This window comes from Misgurnus anguillicaudatus, chromosome 4, assembly GCF_027580225.2.
Source record: "Misgurnus anguillicaudatus chromosome 4, ASM2758022v2, whole genome shotgun sequence".
Lineage (NCBI taxonomy): Eukaryota > Metazoa > Chordata > Actinopteri > Cypriniformes > Cobitidae > Misgurnus > Misgurnus anguillicaudatus.
In genome coordinates this window covers 21,568,837-21,594,301 of record NC_073340.2, presented here as the reverse complement: position 1 = coordinate 21,594,301, position 25,465 = coordinate 21,568,837, and the positions used below count along the sequence as shown (strand labels likewise).

Below are 25,465 nucleotides of genomic sequence, written 5' to 3'. Positions count from 1 at the left end.
TAAAAAATTTTAAGTAAATCCATCTTGTCCTGGATTACAGTGTATAAACATTAATGACAGAACAAGTGACATTGAAAGGTGACCAGTGAGGTTTACATATATTGGGAAACAATAAGTCTGTGAGAGAAAATTATAAATATTTTGAACTTATTAAAGATTGCCAAGTTACCCATCTATGGCAAAATATAGCACAATATGTTCAAATGTGGTGGCACATTGATAACATTGAATCTCATAAGTTTTTGCATGTTTTGTGACGAAACTATTCAAGAGAAGTACGAAAACCAATAGGTTTCATTATCGCACAGCGTCATATTTCGCTAATAAGTGAGTATAATCAAAATAGTCTTCTTTAACAAATGTATTATTTCATTTCAGAAGGCTTGGCAGTTTAAGGGTTAAGTTAAATCACTGTGAACGAGTAATGTTTAAATAAAAATATATGAACATAAATAAATAAATGAACGTTAAAAAACAACACACAATCCCATTTCAACATTTTTGTGCACAATTTGCTATACCATGAAAGTGACACATCCTATCTGATTAGATTGCATTGGCCTATTTTTTTCTTCTGAGTCAGTGTGTTGTTGGGATACTTACGCCCATGTCATATCACCCCACCCAGGTCACAACAAAGTGCTTTGGATCGATACAAAAGATCAACCAGAGGTCAATAAATGTGTGGATACACGTTTGTACAGAACAAGGTTTAAGTGAGGTCACTAAATCCGAAAACCTGCTGAACCCAGAGGCAGAAGGATGCTGAGCTCTCATTTATGCACAGTGCAAGTCGCACATTAGCAGTAACTGACTGTTTGTACAGAGATGCTGGAATTAAGTGGTCTCCAGCCAAGCTCATCCTCGGTTTCCTGACACCTCTGAACAGAGGTCTGTGATTAACATTACATCCAGGCAACACAACTGTTATTTAGACATACTCAGCTGGTATGCAAGTGTTTTATTGCCTGTTGCAATAGTGTGTGTATGTGTGGGAACATATTGGTACATAAATACAAATTTTGTTATCAGAGCTCATTGGTTAATTAGTCTACTGTATTGAAACACAAACATTATGTTCATGAGAGCATTAGGTTAGCAGCGCAAAAGGTTGTGGGGTTTGATCCCATCGAACACACATACTAATAAAATGTAGAGCTTGTAATGCATTGTAGTTACTTTGGATGAAAGCGTCTGGAAAATTCATAAAAGATTAAAGGGGTGGTTCATGCATTCTGACTTATTAACACAGTTATAGAGTTGTTTCCTCATGCTAAATGTAGGCAAAGTGTCAAAAAGCAGTTGGGCGGTTTACAGAGTATTTCTGTGTCGAATGCACTTCGCCAGGGTTCATATAAGTTTCGGAAAGTTTTTTGTGATTACGGGTCCAGCTGACGTTTCAGTGGTTTCTATACGCATCACTTCTTTATATGGGCAATTCCCCCGGAAAACCCCGCCCACCCATCAATCAGCGGGAGACGCTAGAACTTACAAACATCACATCACGCGACACAGCTTTGTTTAATTTCAAAACTCAACAATGGCACGAAAGAAGAAGTGTGTTTTTGAATGTAAGGAGAAGAAAGCCAGCCTTATGGAAACTATGGATATAGTTTATTATCCAGGGTAGCAGCGGAGTTTTGCTTGTGTGTTTGATGCGCTGGATTTCATTGAAAAGTCCCAACCGGGATCATGAGTTGCATGCGGTAAGTAAGTCTTCTGTCTTATGTTGGAAATAGGCGCGTGCATATTATATAAATGACAAGAACATGTAGTGAATCATAAGTTAAACAGTGTTGTATAGTGTTGCATGACTCGTGCGCGCTCCTCCCGCGGTAGTAACTCCTCCTTCTTCATTTTTTCGTACGTTATCAGAAAGAATCGGTAAAGCTAATCTTTCTTTTATAAATCTGATTATACTTAAAGGCAGAATAGGCAGGAATTATCTAAAAAAACTTTTTTACAAATTTGTTTAAACTGACTTTATATATCAATACATAAGTAAAATGTAAGTACTCTGAAAAAGAGAGTACAAAAATCGAGTGTCTGTATACCTCTCAGCACTGCTCTAAACACAGCTAACTTTTCCATTCACTCCACCCCCTCCCTTCTGGGTTTCTACTTAAGCCACGCCCCCAAAACACATGAACGCGCGAATTACCTCAGACAAGCGGAGAGGAAGGAGCGCGGTGCATGTAATAACATCAAGTCACAATCACATGTAATAATACACCTAACTTTATCACTAGGAATATAAACAGATGGCTTTTATAAACGGATGGCTTTTAGTACTCACTCAGCCAGTGTTTTGCATGGAAGAGTTTCTGTGATGAAAGCATTGTTGACTCTGACGAGGACTACACTCCGCAGACAATACCGCTACCGCATCATCGACTCGAGGAAAAGCCACGCGATAGTTTGATTGCTTCATTTATTCCTTTTTTGCCTTCGCTGACTGGATATGCAGGTACTGTAAGATGTGAATGCAGTTTCTGTGAGTTGTTAGTGCTATTTCTCTGCTGTACTATTGCTCTTCCTATTGCCTCGTGCACGTTCAAATCAATCGGGTGTGCGCATGTCTGGGCAGATCCCATAGCAACGGGTGGAGCCATGGTCGCGAGAGAGAGTGATATTTGAGCAAGCTAATCATATGTTTCGTCCCGGATGGAAATAATTAACTGTGTTTAACACAGTCGTGAGAGGTCTACAGACACTCGAGTTTTATACTCTCTTTTTTAGAGTACTTACATTTTAATTATGCATTTGTATATAAAGACAGTTTAGACAAACTTGTAAAAAAGTTTTTTAGATAATTCCTGCCTACCCTGCCTTTAAGAGTCTTCGGAGATATAAAGGATGTAATACTACTTTAAACGTACCCCAGATTAACATCAGAAATGCAGAAACAGCGTGTGTTATGTGAACTTTAAACGTAAATCATTTGAAAACATCAATGAAAACTTGTGTTTATGAAGTGTGGGTTTATGCACATGGGTAAAAAAATACGTTTAAAAAGAGTGAACTTGAATAAAAATGGCCACTCCATTGTCTGAGGCCTAGTCCACACATACACATGTATTTTTTTCCGATTCTCCAAATCCTCGATTCGATTACATTTTCAATTCTAAGGTCATGGTTCGATTAGATTCTCGATTTTTACATTTTTTTTAAAAGCACAAAAAAAGGCTATGCCATTTTTAGACTTGACTTGATTATTATATGAAATATAGTATCTGACCTTGAACCCGGAGATGCCCTGCCATGTTAGTCCTGCTACCAGCAGAAAAATATGGTACAAGCGCATCCTTGATAAAACGAAACTTCCTGTCAGATGAACATCTGTCAATACTTTGCACCTTAAAAATGCGCTTTTATTACCGTCAGACTAGATTGTGAGACCCCAATAAGTCATGTTTAAATGCTGTTTTCATAACTCTTAAGCAACTGAAATAAGTTGTTGTAAAACTTAAACAGATCTCAGTTCAGAGAAACGACCGGTCCTGTTTTTTTTTTTCCTATGTAAAGAGCAGCTCGCGTGATGTCTCCTGCATCTACCATGCTATCTTTTAACTGGCTGTAGCTAGCTAAGTTAGAGGAGGTTGACTCTCAGGACTCAACACGTGGTTTTTGACATGGGGGCGTGGCAGCATTGACAATTCCATTTTTTAATTCGAGGTTTGAGGATGACTTAATTTCGATCAATTTAAAATCAAAATCGACACCCTTACTGCATCCACAAACTTCCTGCTCTTTCCCACTTTTTGTTGTCTCTGTGGACGGAGGGTGGCAAAAAGTCAGCAGGGAAACTGCTTCGGTTTTATGATTCCTTTTCAAATATATATATATATATATATATATAGAGGGTATGCACATGACGTCACCGTCGGCGAGAGGGACTGCGGTTATGCCCACTGAGTGGCAAAAGACAGAGCGGCAGCATTTGAGTACAGTGTGACATATGCAAAAACACGGTGAAAACTTGTCGAAATGCGAAAAAGCTGTTGTGCGATAGACTGTACTAACAGATTAACAAGAATTCAGAGCTATCGTTTTACAGACTGACAAAAAACACAAAAAGTAGAAGTAAATTGATCGTTCATGCCAATGTCCACAGACCACAGGTGGGTTAGTAAGTTGCTAAGGTCACTATCAAGCAGAGGATTTACTTTCTACTTAAAAGTATTTTTCAAGTATTTGCTATTTTATCCGTGTTTTTCTTTGGGAAACATACATTCCAAAGCATATTATCATAATTTTTATTCTATTGCATTTCATAAATACACATGTTTGTTTTACATTTAATATTTAAGTACATTAGCATACTTTTAGTCAAGTAAAAGTATACAATTTTAATGTAATTAGGTATTAAATAAATTTTAATATGCAATATTAAAGAATACACAGTATGATTCTATGTTTTAGAATGTAGTGAAATAAAAAAATTTCCCAATACAAACATCCTAATAAAGCACAGATGCTTGGAAAATGCAACTAATGTAACTAAGTATTGTCCATCAAGTCTAACTAAATTTAATTTAAGCTGATAATAGTCAGTTTTACTGGCATTTTCACAGCAGCCGCTATAAAAACCAGCCATTTTGTTGCACATTTTGCCACTCAACCGGCGAGCTCTCGCGTGGTTACGTGGAAAAGTGACGTCATTTGCATACCCTCTATTATAGTCCATTTCTGTCAAAAGATCTTCCTAAATTTTACAAATTGCACCTTTAAACTGAAATTGTAATATGTTATAACCATGGTGTGAATTTCAATGGAGCTTATTCTAAATCGCAATCCAGCATTTGATCTTTAGCCATGCTTCATTACTTGTGCTCAACTACATAAGGTTCTCCCCGCACCAGCCTCGGGTCTCGGCAGTGAGTGGGCTCTCTGAACATATGCTCCAGTATACATGCATACACACACACACGCACACACACAAAAGAGAGAGCTACAGCCCCCGCACATCCTTATGAGAGTTAAAGAGTGGGATTTCCCTAATGGACACTGCTGTTTTCTCTACCACACACACATTTCCTCTCACTCACAAGTGCTTTATATTGAGGGCATGTTTGTTATACTGATGCATTACAACAGCAGAAGGATTTCGTGAATCCATTACCACTGTAGTGGTCATCAGTGGAACCTGAAAGCGTTGCATGCATGTCATTGTTTTTCTGGCGTTAACTATCGCAGTAGACTGGATAATCTCACCTTCACTGGAAGATCCTGACAGATCAATGATGACGTAAACTTTGCCCTCTGGCTCCAGGTCAATCTACAGAGAGAAAAACAAAGAGAAACCAATCAGAGAAAAGCATTTTACCATAAAAGTAAAGCCAAGGATATAAACAACATTACTTAAAGGCGGGGTGCATGATCTCTGAAAGCCAATGTTGACATTTGAAATCACCTAAACAAACCTTCTTTTGATAGACCTGCCCCACACATATGCAAACCCAGGTAAAGATGTTGGTTAGTAGACACGCCCCTTACTGCTAATTGGCTACAAGTGTATTTTGGTAGTCAGCCTGACTCCCAGTGTTTTAAAAATCATGCACCCCACCTTTAATTTGTAGGAAAGCAATGCATTTCTCATTTATAACAGACTTTCTTTATATTAAAACCAGTGAAAGCAAATATATAAGGGCTTTTATATTGCAACCTCACATAAGCCTGAAGCCACGTATGTAGATGATTATTACGGCTGTATACAAGCCCTGTATACAAGTTTGGCAACGCAGCACCTTTAACTGGCCTAAACCCCACTTAAAGTAAAGCCACTTCATCTTATTCACATCACTTTACTATTTTTAGATGGTGCCAAAGTTCAGGATCTTAGTAACAGATTCCCTCTGTGAGTCTCTTTCTACAGGAACTTCCTGCTCTTTGCCTCTTTTTGTTGTCTCTGTGGACGAAGGGTGGCAAAAAGTCAGCAGGGAAACTGCTTCGGTTTTATGATTCCTTTTCAAATCATATTTTCCTGCCAGCAAAGCCCATCCCAACGCGACCCACGCAGACCCTACGCGGGCCCGGCGCCTAGCCGAGATTCGACACCCACTCACCATCAGCACTGCGTGGGGGGAAGAAGAGCTGGGAGAGGCACCAGACCTACAATGTCAGGAAACCACTGCTTAATCCTATTATGCAGAGAAAGAGAAAGCGTGTGCATATGTGGAGGTGGATGGAGGTGTCGGAGAAGAGATATTGAGCTGCATTCACCGAGCGTCTTAAAATAGGAGCTCTGTTTTATTTTTCCCTTCATCTGGTGAGCACGGTGGAACTGATGCCAGATCAGCACTTACAGTTTTGGTTTCTTACTGAATTAAGACATGAGGAACGACACAAGCTCTCCTAATGGGCTCTGCTGCACGAGAGTTTTGTTTGCTCAGATTTCAGTCACAGTTTGTGCCGTGGGGGGTGGTTGCCGTTCTGTTATTTCACTCTAGGTTTAACTCGCCCTCTCAGCTGGGAAAGAAAAAACTGATTTGTTCTGTCTATTCTCTATGAAATCATCAAGTCGACTGCACTTATCAAAATTGAGCCTGTCGCACTGTTACAAAACTGCCCTACTTCATCCCCCCATCCACATAGATACACACACTTACAGGAGAGTGTCTGTACCGGTCATTTGCTCTTATCTAATGAAATCAAATAGATTACTTTCTGAAAATATTGCTTTAAATTAATAAGGCGCCTTCTGGAATATAAAAAAATTTGGTCTTTCTCTTCTATTCAGATAAATGGAGGAACACAAAAGCTCTCTTATGGCGCTTTTCCATTGCATAGTACCCCACAATTTGGTTTGGGTCAGGTCGGGTCAGCTCACCTCACTTTGGCTTGGTTAGCTTTTCCATTGAGTTCAGTAACACTTCGGAGTGTGAGGGATTATAGGCGTGTCGTTATATTCGCGCTGCCTACTGCTGTGACATCATGTTAGATTGTTGTTGCACATTCCCATACATTCATTTATTTCTCAATCCGCCACAAAATTAAAATTGACCACCACAAATAGATGTTTGCACATCGCGTTTATCACTACCTCTGTCTCAGATGACAGTTTCTGTATAAACACCCGTGGCGTTGGTCGACGCGCTCCGCTGAGCCTCATTTAAGCATATATGCGGACATGCCCATTGCGAATGTGCCGCCACAAACTGCAAGTCTGGAAAAAACTGGTATGGTGTTCCTGATTTCCTGTGGATGTTTTTCATTGCTAAAATGGACTTTGGGAACTTACAGCAAAGCATGGATAACAACATGTTTGCTCAAGACAGCGCAAGCTAGCACGAAGGTAAAGCTAATCTTTTACATTATAGCGATGACGCTTGTAGTGACGATTCTCTCAGACCAATCAGTGATCTACAGTGTTTTCACATCACGTTTTGGTATCAGCTCTGGTCGCTTTGAACCCTGACCGAGGTGGTACTAAAAAATGTATCGGGTAATACAGTACTGCAGCCAGTGGAAAAACTCCCAAGCTGACCCGAACCAAACTGTGGGGTACTATGCAATGGAAAAGCGCCATTAAAGTATCATAAAAGTGGTTTATATGACGAGTCGTGACTGTTCAAAAGTATAACTTCTGTTATGTAATAATTTCAAACCAAACCAAAATGTTGTTATTTACTGATAATCTTTGCATTCTGTTCGTATAGCTAGGAGAGCTGGGGGAGAGTCAGGATTTTTAATGGAAAGTGATATAAACTTCAGCCAATTTCTTACACAGTTATTTTATGGCTTCAAAAGACTTAAAGGGTCTCACACAAGATGAGAATAGCAGTGCCGTGTTGCACTATGTCTTTATAAACCAAACACATTTCATTTCAATGAAAATATGCACACTGGCAACGCCATTCATTGTATGTTTATCAGTCATTCATCTGTGACTGGATGCTGCTCAAAATCCTGCTGGGCCACAAATCACCAATCACATAGTTTAACATTATATTACATGATATTAGTCCCAAAATTATGCTTATGTACAAATTGACTCTACCCCAAGCTACAAGATAAATCTTTTTTTGGATAAAAGGAAACAGTACTTCAGAAAAAGTCTTCATAAGTTACCCACATAAATAAGACACAAGAGAATAATAACATTAACATATTTACTAATGTGATATAGGGGTGGTTTTTAGGACAGGCTTTATCCTAGTCCTAGACTAAAATACATTTTTGAACTGCGTTAATTTAAAAACAACTTGCACTGACACATCTTATCAGTGCCAATGTTTTGTCTCAAGATACACACCAGTGAAGTTTTTGTAAGGTTTGTTTGTAAAAACTACTAAAAATGTCCTAATATAACTAAGGCCTAGTCCTGGATTAAGCTAAAACCTGTCCGGGAAACCGCCCAATAGAGTGTATTTATAAACAGCCAAAAGTCACCTATTGTTTAATTAAATTGAAATGAAAAATGGTTAATACTGGCCAACCTTCATGTGAATCATATGACTATAGCCAAAGATTTTGGATATAACAAGACTGAGCGTTCCAATTATTATGAATAGGAGACAATGCAACACTCAATATAGCCTCTCTGGTGACAAAAGTCCTGCCTTCCATTTTAAAAACAGGGGTGGGGAATCCTGGCAACCAACCCTAATAAAGCACACCTGAAAAATCAAATCAAAGATCAGTGCAGGTTCGTTTGATTAGGGTTGGAACTAAACTCTGCAGGACAGTGGCCCTCCAGGACCTAGGGTTTCCCACACCTGATTTAAAAGAACCAATCAAAGCTGACGATTCTCTGGGGGAGGGGATCTACAGTATACAAAGTCTTGTGACCTGCTTGCAGTAGCTGAAATGACCTTCAAAAATATGTTTTTAGCACCATTTTTGCTTAAGAAAAAAGTTACAGTTGATTTCAGGTTTAACGTAGCCCACGTACGTATCGCATGAACGTAGCCCACGTACGTACCGCATGAACGTAGCTCACGTACGTACCACATGAATCTAGCTCACGTACGTATCACATGAATCTAGCTCATGTACGTATCACATGAATCTAGCTCATGTACGTATCACATGAATCTAGCTCACGTACGCATCACATGAATCTAGCCCACGTACGTATCACGTGAAGGTAGCCAACATATGTATCACATAAATCTAGCCCACGTATGTATCACATTAACGTAGCTCACGTATGTATCACATGAACGCAGCCCACGTATGTATCACATGAATCTAGCTCACGAATGTATCACGTGAATTTAACCCACGTGTGCATCACATGAATCTAGCTCACGTATATATTTCACATGAATCTAGCCCACGTACGTATCATGAATCTAGCTCACGTATATATTTCACATGAATCTAGCCCACGTACGTATCACATGAATCTAGCTCACGTACGCATCACATAAATCTAGCTCACGTACGCATCACATGAATCTAGCTCACGTACGTATCACATGAATCTAGCCCACGTACGTTTCACATGAATCTAGCCCACGTACGTATCACATGAATCTAGCCCACGTATGTATCACGTGAAGGTAGCCAACGTATGTATCACATAAATCTAGCCCACGTATGTATCACATTAACGTAGCTCACGTATGTATCACATGAACGTAGCCCACGTATGTATCACATGAATCTAGGTCACAAATGTATCACGTGAATTTAACCCACGTATGCATCACATGAATCTAGCTCACGTATATTTATGAATCTAGCCCACGTACGTATCACATGAATCTAGCTCACGTACGCATCACATGAATCTAGCTCACGTACGTATCACGTGAATCTAGCTCACGTATGTATCACATGAATCTAGCTCACGTATGTATCACATGAATCTAGCTCACGTATTTATCACATTAATCTAGCCCACGTATGTATCACATTAATCTAGCCCACGTATGTATCACATTAATCTAACCCACGTATGTATCACATGAAGGTAGCCCACGTATGTATTACGTGAACGTAGCCCACGTATGTATCAAATGAATTTAGCCTACGTATGTATCACATGAATCTAGCCCACGTATGTATCACATGAATCTAGCCCACGTATGTATCACGTGAACGTATCCGATGTATATATCACGTGAACGTAGCCCACGCATGTATCATATGAATCTAGCCCATGTATGTATGACACGAATGTAGCCCACGTATGTACGACATGAATCTAGCTCACGTATGTATCACATGAATCTAGCTCACGTATGTATCACATGAATCTAGCTCACGTATGTATCACATGAATCTAGCTCACGTATTTATCACATGAATCTAGCTCACGTATGTATCACATGAAACTCTCTCACGTATGTATCACATGAAACTCTCTCACGTATGTATCACATGAATCTCTCTCACGTATGTATCACATGAATCTATCACAAGAATCTAGCCCACAAATCTATCACATGAATGATGTAGCCCATGTATGTATCACATGAATCTATCACAAGAATCTAGCCCACAAATCTATCACATGAATGATGTAGCCCATGTATGCATCACATGAATGTAGCCCACGAATCAAATGGACATAGCCCACAAATCACATTAAAATAGCCCATGTAGGTATCACATGAATGTAGCCCTAATTAATTTTTATGATTCAATTTATGCCAGTTTTTTGTATCTACCCCAGTCTTCATTCACTGTAATTGCATAAACGACCTTCAAAAATCTTGTCATGTGATCTGCATTAGGAAAAGTCATCTGTGTTTGGAATGTTATGAGAGTGAGAATGAATCAGTTTCATTTTTGGCTAAACAATTACTTTAAATCATTGAATGAAAGAGTTTAAAAACAGCCGCATTGTGATGAAAAGAATAACTGTAGGCGAGTACTTGATGATGTCATGTGAAATGCTAACAGGGTGATGACATGTCTGTTATTCTGCCACGTGGCTCCTCCCCTCACCCCCCTCTTCCTGTGATGTCACAAGATTCCATTCAAGAGCCTCCTTGAGTATGTTTGTCTCAGAGGTACAACAGCCACTAAATTTAGCAAAGGAAGGAAAGTCCACTGCGTGTATGTGTGCGTAGGGATGAAGTGGTGTGTACTATTCTCCCTAATGATACTCTCCAGGAAACAAGTATAACGCTAGGCTAAACAATGTTGGCAAGACAGCACAGATGCTTAAGTGTGCGTGAGTCTGTGAGTGTGCACATCCGTCAGTTTGAAAGCTCGAAAGCTGCTGTTGTCATTGATCAGGCAACAGACAGCAGTTTAGCATTGTCTGGTTACAGTACACTTGAGAGCAAATACACACACATTTTAAAGAAATGCAGCCAAACTCTAATTCAATCCAATCATTTAAAGGTGGGGTGCATGATCTCTGAAAGCCAATATTGACATTTGAAATCACCTAAACAAACACGCCCCTACCCCAATAGAATCTGGACCTTCTCCCGTCCCACACATGATGTCGGTTAGTAGACATGCCCCTTACTGCTGATTGGCTACAAGTGTCATTTTGGTACTCGGCCCGACTCCCTATTGTTTCCCAAGTGTTTTTCAAAAATCATGCACCCCGCCTTTAATCCCCAGCACTTGTGGTCCTCTTACATGTCAAAATTTGGTGTCGCATATGACACTCTGTGCACACTCTCATGCTGCATGGGCTGTTGGGAACTTCACATCAGTGTTGCCTCAGCAAATTGAGATAGCATCAAGGGCTCACGGCACACAGTGCACCCTTTTAAATCATAAAGCATCGCAAAAAATGATCACATGGTTTTCAGGGACACACACAAAGGTAAGCAAAGTCCACAATGCGTGCAAGCATCATCTGACACATAGCCCCACACTGCAAGAGGAGAACTTGTCTAAAATTTGATCGTCCAGTGCTGAATGAAGTAAGTCTGTGGCATAAAATCCATCTTTGTGCCAAAAGATGTTACTGTGGTAAGTCGTATGCAGTAGTATGTGAACCTACTATTGTATGTTTTATAGCATACACAATTACACATTGTAAAAACACAATGGGGTCCAAAACTCTGCAAAGAGTAAAAATGTCTCTTTCACATTTTTTATTTATTTAATACATGTTTTTTCATTACAAATTTGCTTTATTTGATTAATGAATTGATGAACACATCAACCCGTAATGTGCGGTTTAGTTTCTTCATTGAACATTCTGACTTTTAGCATTTGCAATGTTTCTAATCGCATCTTTAGTGATTTTACAATTTCAATCGTTTGCTATGTCTTAGATGTTTTTTAACCATATTGTACATAAATACCTTCACTAACTGACAGCAACAAACTGATATAGTTGATCTGTCTGTTGCTGCATGCGTTTCCCAATGAATATATTCTGAGAAATAGAGCCAACTAGACTATCCTTTTGCCGATTTTAGCGGCCAATTTGAGCCTGCTGCAGATATATCCGTATCAGCGTATGCCGCAGATATGCACCCAAGTTTTTATATTTTTTATTTAAGTACTTATTTCGACCCAGGCAAGCAGGTAAGCGATGTCTTCACAACATTTACACCTGGTATTAAGCGTTTTAGTGGATTAGATTATGCGTGGGCGAGAGAGACACATTCCCTATTACACTTGGTGTTTTTAATCCATCTCTTTGTCCACTTGTGAGTTGTTAAAGGGGCCATGGCACAAGACTTTAAGATGTCAAATAAATCTTTGGTGTCCCCAGAGCACATATGTGAAGTTTTAGCTCAAAATACCATACAGATAATTTATTAAATGTAATTTATTAATTTATTAAAAGATGTTAAAATTGCCACTTTGTAGGTGTGTGCAAAAATGTTCCGTTTTGGGTGTGTCCTTTAAAATGCAAATGAGCTGATGAAATTCAAACACTGATCATAAAGATGGTGGTTTGTTGCAATTAAAACTCAATTGTGCTTTTCTCTGCACTAAATGGCAGTGCTGTAGTTGGATATTGCAGATTAAGGGGTGGTATTATTATAACAAGAGCTCCTTATGACATCATAAGGAGAGCCAAATTTCAACTACCTATTTTTTCATGTGCTTGTAGAGAATGGTTAACCAAAACCAAGTTACTGGGTTGATCTTTCTCACATGTTCTAGGTTGATAGAAGCACTGGGGACCCAATCATAGCACTTAAACATGGAAAAAGTCAGATTTTTATGCCATGGCCCCTTTAAAATGTGACTCCTCTTATAAACTGACACACACTAATATTACATTATGTGAGTAAAACTGCCTGCATTGTTACTAAACATGCTCGTGCTTTTCAAAGAAAGCAATTGATGAAATAACTCACGCAACTTTCGCACCATCGCAGACATTTTATGATAGTCTAAAGTTCGCACAGACACTGTGGGTTCACGTTACAAGTCAGAACTGATATAAAAAGGTTGTACTCGTACATTACACATTAGATGTTGTCAGTCAATATTGTTCAGTTTGTGTTTTAAAGCTATTTAAAGTTTACTGTTTAGTGCACTGATGTCAGACTAATTTTGGATAACAAAGTTTATTGTTAAATTGTTAAACACCCTGATATCTTTGTCACATCATTATAAGTGTTTGATCACCACATTTGAGCGATCATTGCAAAAAATGTGTTTATTTACATACAGTTTATTCTAAACGTATTGACTGGTACATAGTATATAGTATAATATTCTCTAGTATGTATGCACTGTACCATAATATACACAAACAGAATATTGGACGATATATGATTATCTGACTTGTTTACGCCCTAAATTGTATCGATTAAAAAAAATCAGTCTGGCTCTACTGACAACATAATTACATTAACAAATTTAGATCATATGGTAGAATATAATGCTACCAACTCCAGACTCATGGGTTCAGCTCCCAGTAATTTTGTATGGACATGGTAAAACACACTCAAATGCACTATAAGTTGCATTTTTATAAAATAATTGTATATATAATTCTTTACTTTATTACAATCATAGGTTAACATTGGGGAAGATCATGGCTTCAAAACAAGAAGGGAACCACAGAGTACATCATACGTATACAAACACTACAGACAAATGTACAGCAGCCTGTCAATCAATGCTGATTTGTCCCTTCTGAATAATGTACAACGCAATTGCTGTGCTGCATTAGATTACATTACTTCCAAAGAGAAGCGTTTCCTTTTGTCTTTATCTCTCTCTCTCTGTATTGTTTCTCTCTTCCTTCTTTTGTGGCATCTCTCTCAGTCTCTGTCCTTATTTCTCTCCTTTTCAAAGACAAATTATATGTACCAACATACTGACAGTGTACACCTACACAAAATGAAGACAGAAACTGCGTGCAGATATATGGTGTTAACACAAGCCAGCAGAAGACTTTAGCACAAGAAGTATCTTAATACACAAATTCAGTAAAACACAGTTGATGCTATGGAGTAGAGCTGGGCAAAAAAAAAAAAAATCACCTGCTTTCAGATAGGGCAGCATTTACTACACCGAGCCGTATTTTACAGAGAAGCTAGGCAAAATCGCATGCATTATTGGAGGCGATTTTCCATGATTATGAACTCGGTGAAATACATAGTAAATGTCGCTCCATCTGAAAGCAGGTGATGGCGATTTACTACTAATCACCGAATCGGCTTTACTGTGATGAGATACACATGAATTTTTTGCCCAGCTCTACTATGGAGTCAATAAGTTAGGGCATCAAATGTATAAAATGCGAAGAGAATCGCTGGGGAATATAAATAGGAGTGAAAGAGAGCGAAATAAGAGAAAAGTAGGTTAAAACTAAGAGATAAGCTGTGGGACATAATCAGCTTTTCTTATGCAACAGCCTATAGCTAAACCTCATCCACACCAACAGCTCAAGAGCCTTGCTGTCCCTCCCCTTACATAAGAGAAAATTGCAAATGAGGTCTCTTTAATATCTCAAATCTGTCTCCTAGACAACGATGAGATTACATCAATGACAAATGGAGACCTTTTCTGTAGTGTGCTGCTTCTCATACTGTATTTTTCAACCAAATAAGACCACAGTAATTTAGTATGTATATTTTCTACAGCTTTAAATTCTTTGCTCAGATTTCCCAAGATACCAACATCTGCAATCAGACATTTCAATATAAAATCAAACATTCTCATCAAAATCCAATGTCCAATTATTTAAACCAGATCCACAATAATTATATACCTCTATCTTCTTACTGTTGGTCTGCTTTCATTAAATTTTAGATTTTATTTCAAATTTATGGGACAAAGTTGATATCTAAAGATGTAACAGATGTCAGGCAAAGACACACAGAATAAAAATCTACAATACAGACCACCATTTCCACAATAATATCATGCCAAAATAAGTCAATACGAAATGAAATCCTTTCTACAGTCTTTGTCGCATTCATTTCAGACAGTCTCTTATGCTAATGTAGTGTACATGCAGTATTATGTACAACTAAATCAAAACAAGCTCTTGCTCTGGTTACTGTCCTCCAGTGCCTGAACGAGAGCCCATCATTGGCCTCTCGCTCGCCCTCTCTCTTTTCTAATCACCGTTGTGAAAACAGATACCACGAGCCATAGAGAACACAAGTCGTTCACGCTCTCCATGGAAAAATCATCCCAAGCCTTTAACTGGACCATGAATGTTTAGCAATTCAAACAAAGTCTGCACTGGGTTGTTTGCTAGAGCAAAATTTGGACAAACCCAAATGGGTTCAACCCATATTTGACCCAGCCATTGTTTAAAACAGGGGTGCCCAAACTCGGTCACAGAGGGTCGGTGTCCTGCAGGGGTTGACTTCGCAACAACTTCAGCGGCGTCAAGGCAGCTCTGGGAAACGCATTCGGACAGCCTTCATAGGCAGCGTAATGGAATTCTGTTGAAAATATAAACAACAGAGCAGAGCGCACCTTTGTGATATTTGAAAACAACAGTACTAATTTCTTGCTGGAAATGCAATCAAAAGGTGTAAAAAGTGAAAATAAAACTTTATTTACACTAAATTTGTGTTCTAGTCACTTTCCATTTTATTTTTTGAACTGGACCAGGCTTGACCAATCACATTCACCACACTTGCCCACGTACAGAATTGTGGGACAAGACGATGAAGGTATCTCAGGAGACGGTAAGTAAAGCAAACATTGGATTCGGATGTTCCTTGATGCCTTCCTGCCTTGGAATGCTGTCATTTTAGAGCTTTTGAATGCAGCCCACATCTTACATTCTGTGTGTTTACACAATTGGCATTTATCCAAAGCAACTCGATGTATAAAAGTTATAAGTATGACTATATGGACATTCTGTAGGAATCAAAACCGAAACATTGGCGTTATTCACACCAACGCTCTACAAGTTAAGATGCATGCTGCACTGCCACCAGGGACTGAGAAAGCAGCCCATGCAAAAAATTTGAACATTGTACATTCAGCACTAAAGCTAAGTGTGGAGGTGGTTATCATTTATGGATCCATGTCCCAGGACTAAATATAAAACCATAATGATGCATCAATCTCCGGCTATCTGAAACCGAGCTGCCGGTTGGGTGTGCACAACAAATCAAAGGGGGTGAGGCTGTGTTAAAGTGGTACATTTTATTAAGCTGTTAGGCCTATTAGGACTCATCTGACCAGGGAATAAAACTGAGACTCTTCTGTAAGGATGGGTGGAGAAAGAGAAAGGCATTGCACATGAACATGACTGAAGACTGTTTACTGCGTGGAAAATTTTATAGCTTAAAAGTAGCTTTTTCATAGCTCAGGAAATGTAATAGAGTTCACTGTATGCTTTAAAGAGCAACTATGGTCCGATTCACGATTTTACATTTCCTTTGGTGTAGGCATGGGCTGGTTACCTTTTTCAAGGTATACAGAGGTTTTAAACAGTCAAGGTTTCAAAACCACTCAAATGTTGTGTGATAACGTCTCCAAGGTATGAGCTGTGTTTATACAAAATCCATTTGATGTTTACATTTAATATACATTACGAAAATATTATATATTTTTTGCAAGCATATTATAATTTAAAGGCTTTATATTTAAAGGCATTTGAAAATTACACATTTTAGTGTTGCAATGGCAATACCGCAACACCGTGGCATTTTGCTAAAGGTTACCATACCGCCAGAATTTTATACCGGCCCATGCCTACCTTGGTGTGTAGGTGTGTATTAGTACATGTAAACGATATGAAAAAGATACAAACCCCAACGTAAACGATGATGCGAGTTTAAAACCTAAATCTCTTTTCTTGGACTTCAACAAACACACGGATTGTAGGCAACAGTTTATTTCCTGGGCCTGTTGACGTAGACACGACATTATCATAATTCCTCCCGCTTTGACTATAAGTTAACTTCTGTCAGCATTATGAGCAAATCTTTCAAACATGGTAAGGAGCATCATATTTCCTGCTGGTTTTCGGGCCAATCACAACGTACAGATTAGCTAGCCAATCAGGGACACAGTGCTTTTCAGATTGATGAGCATTGTACAAAATCATAGCGTTTGAGGAAAGCAGGATATCTGGAGCTGCAAAAATGTACGGTATGTGTAAAATAATGTGTTTTTTAACCATAAACCACGCAAACACATTGTATTTTAACAAATACACAAAATAATGTTGTTTTTTAGCAATGAAATAGGTGCACTTTAAGTATCTAACTTTGGCTCAGATAGTGTTGCATGATATGCCCCATAGTGAGAGCGCCAATACACGATAGTATTGGGGGGGGAGGCAATTTTTTATTTGTGCATTTTTTTTTACAAATTTAAAAAAGTAAAAATATGCAATGCGCATGTTAATGTGAAACTATGATAATAATAATAGCATAATAATAATTTTAAACATGCCAACTATCGTCATGAAAACCCGCTATCGCCCATATGTCATTAGATGATGGTATCGTCTATCGGAAATAAAAATGGACTCAAATAAGTGGACAGTTGACTTTAGTTAAAATATAACAGCAAAAATACCATGGGTGTAAAAAAAATATTGTTACATGTAAATATTGTGATATTTTGTTTGGCAATACTGTATCGATAAAAAAGCAATAGATTCAAGATTCATGGCAGTTGTTTCGTTTGGAGTTTACATCCCGATCACTAAATAGCATTCTTCTTATCTCTGAAATTAAACAGTGACAGGAAGTACTAGCATAGGGCCATGCCACTTTTTTTTGCTAAGATTTGCATATAGTGGTATGTTCTCAATGACAACTTTACTAAAATGATATCCTATTACCGTGGGTTCACACCAGCCGCATTTGAGGCATCAAATTTGCGTCTACTGCGTCTAGTTTGCTTGAACATTTTAAGTTTACTTGCTTCATTCGCGGATGAAAGCCACACGTGAAATTCTAGTCAATGAGACATTCACGCGGAATTTCACGTTATGGGAGGGGCTTCTGCGACTATGCTCGCTTCATGTAATCATGTTACTACTAGAGCAGTGGTTCTCAAATTGGGGGCCGGGGGGGGGGGGCCGCGAGATGGTGCCAGGGGGGCCCCAGTTTTATGACATTTTATATAATACATTAATTTATCATGAATTCTGTGAAATTAAAGGGAAACCAGGCAAGTCTGCGTAACATTTCTCTACGAGCTCCCCCTAGTGTCTGAAAGTAAATGCTTTCAAACACACTGTCGTAAAAACGAACTGTTGTCCCTCCCCCCTCGGAGCCAAGTTTATCAGCTTATTTCCAATCCAGTTAGGTTTCCCTTCCGTCAAGGGTTTTCGATGCTTCTTCCCAGGCTCTGCCATTTGCAACAATCGCTAGCCGTGTTTATCCCGCCTGCCTCTGTATTGTTTGCTGTAAAGTGATACTGCTTCTCGCGATATCTGAGACTTTGCGAGACTGAAGGACACCGGGTCGGATACAGCGAAGTTGCAAGTGGGGTATTCTTCCTACAGACGGTAGGGGCGGGCGAGAGAGACATCATTCGTCCCGTAATGAGTCATTTAACCATATACCGACTTACGAAGATGATTTATTAACATAAAAATGCTGCCTTGTGTCCCTTTAAACCTAAAAAAAATTAAGGCTACTAACCAACAGCACTACTTTGTAGGGCTGCCTAACGATTAGTCGCGACCAACTCGCGTGAACTAGATGCGCGAATGAGGCTGAATCGCGCCTACCGCGTCCACGCTTCACGGCTCATTCGCACCGCAAGACCTTCAGACGTGCGTCAATGTGTCTTTACATTGACTTAACATTGAAATCACTAGCAGGGCTCAACATAAAGGATTGCCCGGTTGCCTGGGGCAAGCGTGAGAGACGTTTGGGAACAGACATTTACTTGAGTAAAACACTGCACAGTTTGCTGTCAGTTTACAGTTAAAGCAGAAAAGTCGGGAGCCTTTTTTCGTTGGAACATGTATGTTGTATATATACAATTATATTTGACACTGACATTTTTTTATTGGGCCTGTGAAAATTTTTGCAGGGCAAGTGAAAACCTGAACCACTGGCCCGACCAGGCCACTATAAAAAATTATTTGCGTTGAGCCCTGACTAGCGCTTGACGCCTCTACCGCAGCTGATCTGAACGCAGCATTATATTCCTAAAATAGGAAATACCCCAAAATATTGCAGTGATTTACAGTGTCGCTCTGCACCGCAACCCATACATCGTGATATGTATCGTATTGCATGATTCTTGCCCTAATATATACAGGTCAATAGAGACAAAGTAGAGATAATTCAGTCTTGAATGAACTTCAACACAAATGCAATATCTGACTTTGATTACAGACGTGATGTCTGCAAATCTGAGAACAATTTTACACATCTTTTAAACTCAACAGAAAACTCCTAAAGTTAGTTTGGTCTTCCTGTAGTTCAATTGGTAGAGTAATGTGTTAGCATCACAAAGAAAGGAACGCATGCTGTATAGCTTGACTGTGCTGTAAGACGCTTTTGATAAAAGCAAAAATACGTACGTCTTTCATCAGAATCTATGAAATCTCACAGCATTCTAAGAGTGTGGTCATTTGTGATTTCAAAATCATTTGGGAAATGAAAGTAGGTCTGCCAAGGTTTAAACACATTAATTTCTACATTAATCTCTCAGCAATGATTAAACGTGACACAGATGAACGCTTTTCTCTCGCTCAATCTCTCCTTGCCCCCCTCCTCCGCCTCAATTACACCCTCTCCTCCTTGAGACTGTCCTCCATCCATTTCTTATTTTGTCTCTAAAGCGTTTCGAGCTCGATCCTCCTACAATCCATCTGTCGACAGCAGAATCTCAGCATGGTGGCTGGGCTGCGTGCACAGTTCCCATTCACACTCGAAATCACACGCAGACGCGGGCATACGAGCGCATTCGCGAGCAAACTGTACTCGCAAACACACGACTCTGAGCGAAACCTTCAGAGCTTCATGAATTACTAATAGGACACCACACCGGAGCTAACAGTGCATAATTCATGATACAGAGACTAATAATGAGAGCCTTTGAAGGTCTGATTGGAATTCAGTTTGAATAAACACCGGGTCCTGAGAGGGATTGGCAGCTTTAATTTAGTAAATAGCAAAACAAAGGCCAGACAAAACGAAAACAGACGTCTGGAGATGAAACGTCCATGGATATAAAAATGGCCTGATGGACTATGAGCCTTTGTGTGGCAAACATCACGAGGTGTGAATTACTTTGATTTAATCTCGGCATGAAATGTGCACACACATACGCAGATGGTTGTAGCGCACTGGGCTGTGGGTGAACACGCAGAGTGTGAACAGGGTGCTGAGTCAGGTCTGCTGCTGGTTTCTGGAGAGATTCTCACTCAAGTGAGGGCCATACTCGGTTTTCCTACCTGGTTTTACATTGGCATGCTTTAAACCAGAACAGCTTACAATGCACTCAAGCTGGACTCCAGCGTTGGGTCAAAAAGAGACAAACTAATTGGGTTAAAGGTGCCGTAGAATGAAAAACTGTATTTACATAGGCATAGATTAATAATATGAGTTCTGTACATGGTAAGGACATATTGTGAGCCTCATACATGATTGTTTCTTATGTAAACCACGTGCATGCAAAAGGCAGTTGGAAAACTGGTCAATCTTAACAAAACACAGACTGTGACGTTACAGGCATGATGTACGCCCCCAATATTAAATTACTCATTAAATGAATTACAATGTTGTTACAATGCTAAAAACAAAGTTGTGACTGATGAGTTAGCGCTATATGCTAATTCATGCTATTTGCTAATGTTTAGGCTGAAGTTCTACTTTTGATGTTACAGTTATGCTTTGCACGTTCACACTGACAAAAACCACAAACTTACCACCCAGAGACGTTCCTTAAAGGATTAGTCCATTTTCTTTTTAAAAAATCCATATAATTTACTCACCACCATGTCATCCAAAATGTTGATGTCTTTCTTTGTTCAGTCGAGAAGAAATTATGTTTTTTGAGGAAAACATTCCAGGATTGGAATGGACTTTAATTGACACCAACACGTAACAGTTTTATTGCAGTTTAAAATTGCAGTTTTAACGAAGTTTCAAAGGACTCTAAATGATCCCATACGAGGCGTGGGAGTCTTATCTAGCGAAACAATTGTCATTTTTGACAAGAAAAAAAAATGCAGTTTTGGACCACAACTTCCCGTCTATCTCCTGTCCTGTGGCGCGCCAGCGCGACCTCACGTAATTGCGTAATGCCGTGGAAAGGTCACGTGTTACATATATGAAACGCACATTTGCAGACCATTTTAAACAATAAACAGAACGGTCCTCTTTCTCCACACTTGTAAACACTGGGGCGTAGTTTTGCATACGACATCCGTGACCTCTTGATGTGATGACGTATTGCGTGAGGTCGCTCTGGCGCGTCACAGGACCTAAGCACTCAATACTCATCAAAGAGTTTGCATATCAGCTTGAAGAATCGGCATTGGTATCGGCTGATCACAAAGACAACAAATCGGTAATCATATCAGCTGTAAAAATCCTGATCGGAGCATCCCTAGTCGATAATATCGTCTATCGGCACAACCTTAAAAGCCACATACCATTTATGTAGATATCAGAGAACAATTTAACATATTATTTCAATGCATTCTTTGGCACCTTTAAATTAACCCAGAATTAGTTTAGATTTGACCCAACAATGGCTTAAAACAACCCGGCATAGGTTAAATTATTAACGGGTTGGGTTTGTTTCTTTTTGACCCAATGCTTGGTTAAAATGACCCAGCATTTTTACAGTCTATAAATTTGATCAATATGCACGTCACTGGGAATCTAACCCATGACCTTTGCACTGCTAATGCCATGCTTTACCATTAATCTACGGATAACCTTAAAGCAATAGTCTACCCTTTTGCCATATTAAACTATGTTATTACCTCAACCTAGACGAATTAATACATACCTATGTACAGCGCATTGTGAATGTGTTAGCATTTAGCCTAGCCCCATTCATTCCTATGGTACCAAAAAAAAGTTTTATTTTGTGGCACCATACTTACTGGTATAACTCCTCATGTAACAGTCTTTAAATATGGAAAACACGGAAGTGTTTGGTGGCTTCCCTGTTTGGTACCATAGGAATGAATGGGGCTAAGCTAAATGCTAACACATTCACGACGCGCTATACAGTGCACGCATTAGGCTTGGGCGGTAATACGGTAATATGGTATACCGCGGGATCTAAAAATAGCAAAGGTATCAGTTTCTATACCGCCATACCGGCATTAAAAAAACAAAACAATGAACTTATATAGCAGACAAGGATTAAATATTAAATTAGGGAGGGCGAAACCTAAAAAATTTCTTTACCTACCATCGAGCCATTAACCAAAGAGTTTAAAATATGTTACGCTGTTTGAAATAACAGCTATTTCGAGCCGCGCATGCAATTTCGCAACTCTGTCGCATCTCTCTGCTGCTCTGCCTCCGGCTCATCCGAAACATCATTCCCGCAAACGCGTCGCCGAGGAGCTTGTATGCTGCTTATGCAATCGGAGGACAAATGACTCCTTAGTTTCAAAATGGTTTGAGTAAGGTGATCGCGTGGAAAATAAAGGCGTTTTCTCATTAGAAGCTCATTTGAAACATTGCCGCGGCTTATTTAAGAAAATGACAGCTCCGAAGAGAAGCCGCTTAAGTTTGAGGTAGTGCTAAAAATAATAAAGAAAGATGATGATCATCATCACCTTATCAGTTAGCACTGAAATGTAGATGTAATCTATTTCCAAATCTAAGCCCATCTTATGCGGAATGTTGCCTAATAGACTGCAACACGATGAATAAAACAGGCACCTTCAGAATGCATAAAAGACGCACCGCCAAGGCAGGTCTAACTCACTCTGTGCCTTCTAATAACGACTAGAACAACTCTTTTGTAAAATTATAATTACTTTTTTATTTTTCAAAAAGACAAGTATCAACTTCTATTAAGTGAAACATGGACGATGCAATGCTCTGCTGATGCGAGTCGCAAGAAAGCCCTTGTCTGTTTTAGAAAGAATGCAGCAAAGATATTTAATGCTAATGTATGAGTTTCATTAATTTATGGTGAGATCCGTGCGTTCTAGTTAACAATGCAATGCAAGCGAACGCGCCGTGCCGGCGCCTCCATGTCACGTTTATTATCTTCTCTACTATATTTGCTTTTTATTTATTAAATACATGAAATTGGTTGATGAAACATTTATTAAAATTAAGACACAATTTATACAAAACGAAATTCACTTTAAAGAAAGGCTTTCTACAAAACAAAACCTAATTAAGTGGTAAAAATGTCTAATGATTTACAAAAACAAAACTTAATCTGCACTTTACTGTTAAAAGACGTAAATGTTAATAATTTGGAATACAACCAGGAAAGACTTTCGTTTTAATTATTTAATTGCTGGATTTTACAAAAAATATTTTTATTTTATATGCTGGAATATGCAGAAATATAAGTTAACAGAAGGAGGACTTTCTTTATTTCATTAAAATATGGTGGAATGTGCAGAAAATATGTTTAAATATTGAGCAATTTTTTTCAAGTCTTGCTTTGATAACATTTTAGCTTGATGCAATGTGAGTGCACAAAACCAAACGCCGTGACCTCGCGCCAGAACCCAAATGCCCTGACCTTGCGCCAAATGTTTTTATTGGTTTATAAGTACAAACAGGCGAGTTATGAAAAATTGAGTGTGAGGGATTTGTTCACTTCACACAAAAATATCCTGGAAATTGGAATGAGATGGCTAACTGTAGTAGCGTTTAGTCCACTGTCTATAATAGCCTAATTAAGCGATCACTTTTTAACCAGCAACTGGTTAATTCTGTTTGACCTTTGTATTTAACTTTTTTATAAACTGCTAGTTGTTGCTAATAAAAGTTGTTAATATTTTTGTGCATGTTATTTTGCTATTTTTTTTCAGTATTAGTGTTTGGTATTCAGTTTCTGAAGGGTTTAGGCACAAGCCAACATTATGGTGACGCTGTCTGAGCCTTACGTCATAATTTTATAATTATTCACGGTAATACCGTATACCGGGGTAAAATAGGGAGGCGGTTTGATGGTATCAAAATTTGGATACCGCCCAAGCCTAGCACGCATTGAAAAAAGATAGATATGTATTAATTCGTCTAAGTTGAGGTAGTAAAATAGTTTAATATGGCAAAAGGGTAGACTATTCCTTTAACAACTACTGTCTCTGAATCCAACCAAAAGTTCTACAAGTTTTAAGTTGAATATGTGTTGAATGAGTCTATGTATTATGCTGTGGAGATGACAGTGAAACTAAGTCATACAGATAGCCGTGCAGATCTGGCATATTTGCTGGAGCACCTCATGTCACCTGTATTGTTCCATTTTACTGTAAGTATGCTCAATGTGCCCCAGGCAAGAGCTCAACACAGCATGTGAAAGTGATACAACGAGCAGTTGTATCCACAAAGCTCCAAAACACACTAGCAGCTATATACAAGGGGAACAACTGAGGACAAACACTATTAAATGTCAAAATTAAAAGAACAAAATGTAACAGCAATTCAGTTCGACACGCATATACAGGCATTTATCTGCATGGTGATAAAATGGATTAGGGCTGCTGGATGAATTGATCTTTAGTGAATACCAAATCTCATCACGCCCAGTTTTGCCTTGCCAAGAGGGTAAAATGGGTACATGTGGCAACAGTGTGCCAAGAAGGGTTGATGTTTTAGGCTTATGTGCACAAACGGCTCTGCAAATTGGGGGCAGCTGATTTTAATAGGAAACAACAGTAAAAGAACTACTGGGCATAGACCTGTAAAATACAGAGTACGATCAATAACTGTAATGTAAGCTTTAATGCAGTGGAAAGACATTAAGGAAACGGCATGCCGTTAAAGCACATTATCTGTGGCTAAACCAACATTCAGAGTGAAATGTGGTTTAAGCATTTGGTCTGATCTTGCAGAGCTGGTTTGTGATGGACACAACGTCACTCAGTACCATACATTTCTATCAAAATTAACAAGAACTGTTTTCCAAACAAAGCAGAGGGGAGGAAAACCCAGGAAAGAGAAGGTGAAGGAAGCAAAAGGACAGCTGGAGGAGG

The 25,465-nt window shown here is 39.0% G+C and overlaps 1 protein-coding gene across 2 annotated transcripts in view; it reads right to left on the bottom strand.

The window, feature by feature from the left end:
* prkcea (protein kinase C, epsilon a) overlaps positions 1-25,465 on the bottom strand; it is a 79,341-nt gene that overhangs the window by 46,781 nt on the left and 7,095 nt on the right. For both annotated transcript variants that reach the window (XM_055175847.2, XM_055175848.2), the window contains exon 2: positions 5,215-5,278. In XM_055175847.2, the coding sequence (XP_055031822.1) occupies positions 5,215-5,278 (64 nt within the window). The remainder of the gene's footprint in view (positions 1-5,214; positions 5,279-25,465) is intronic.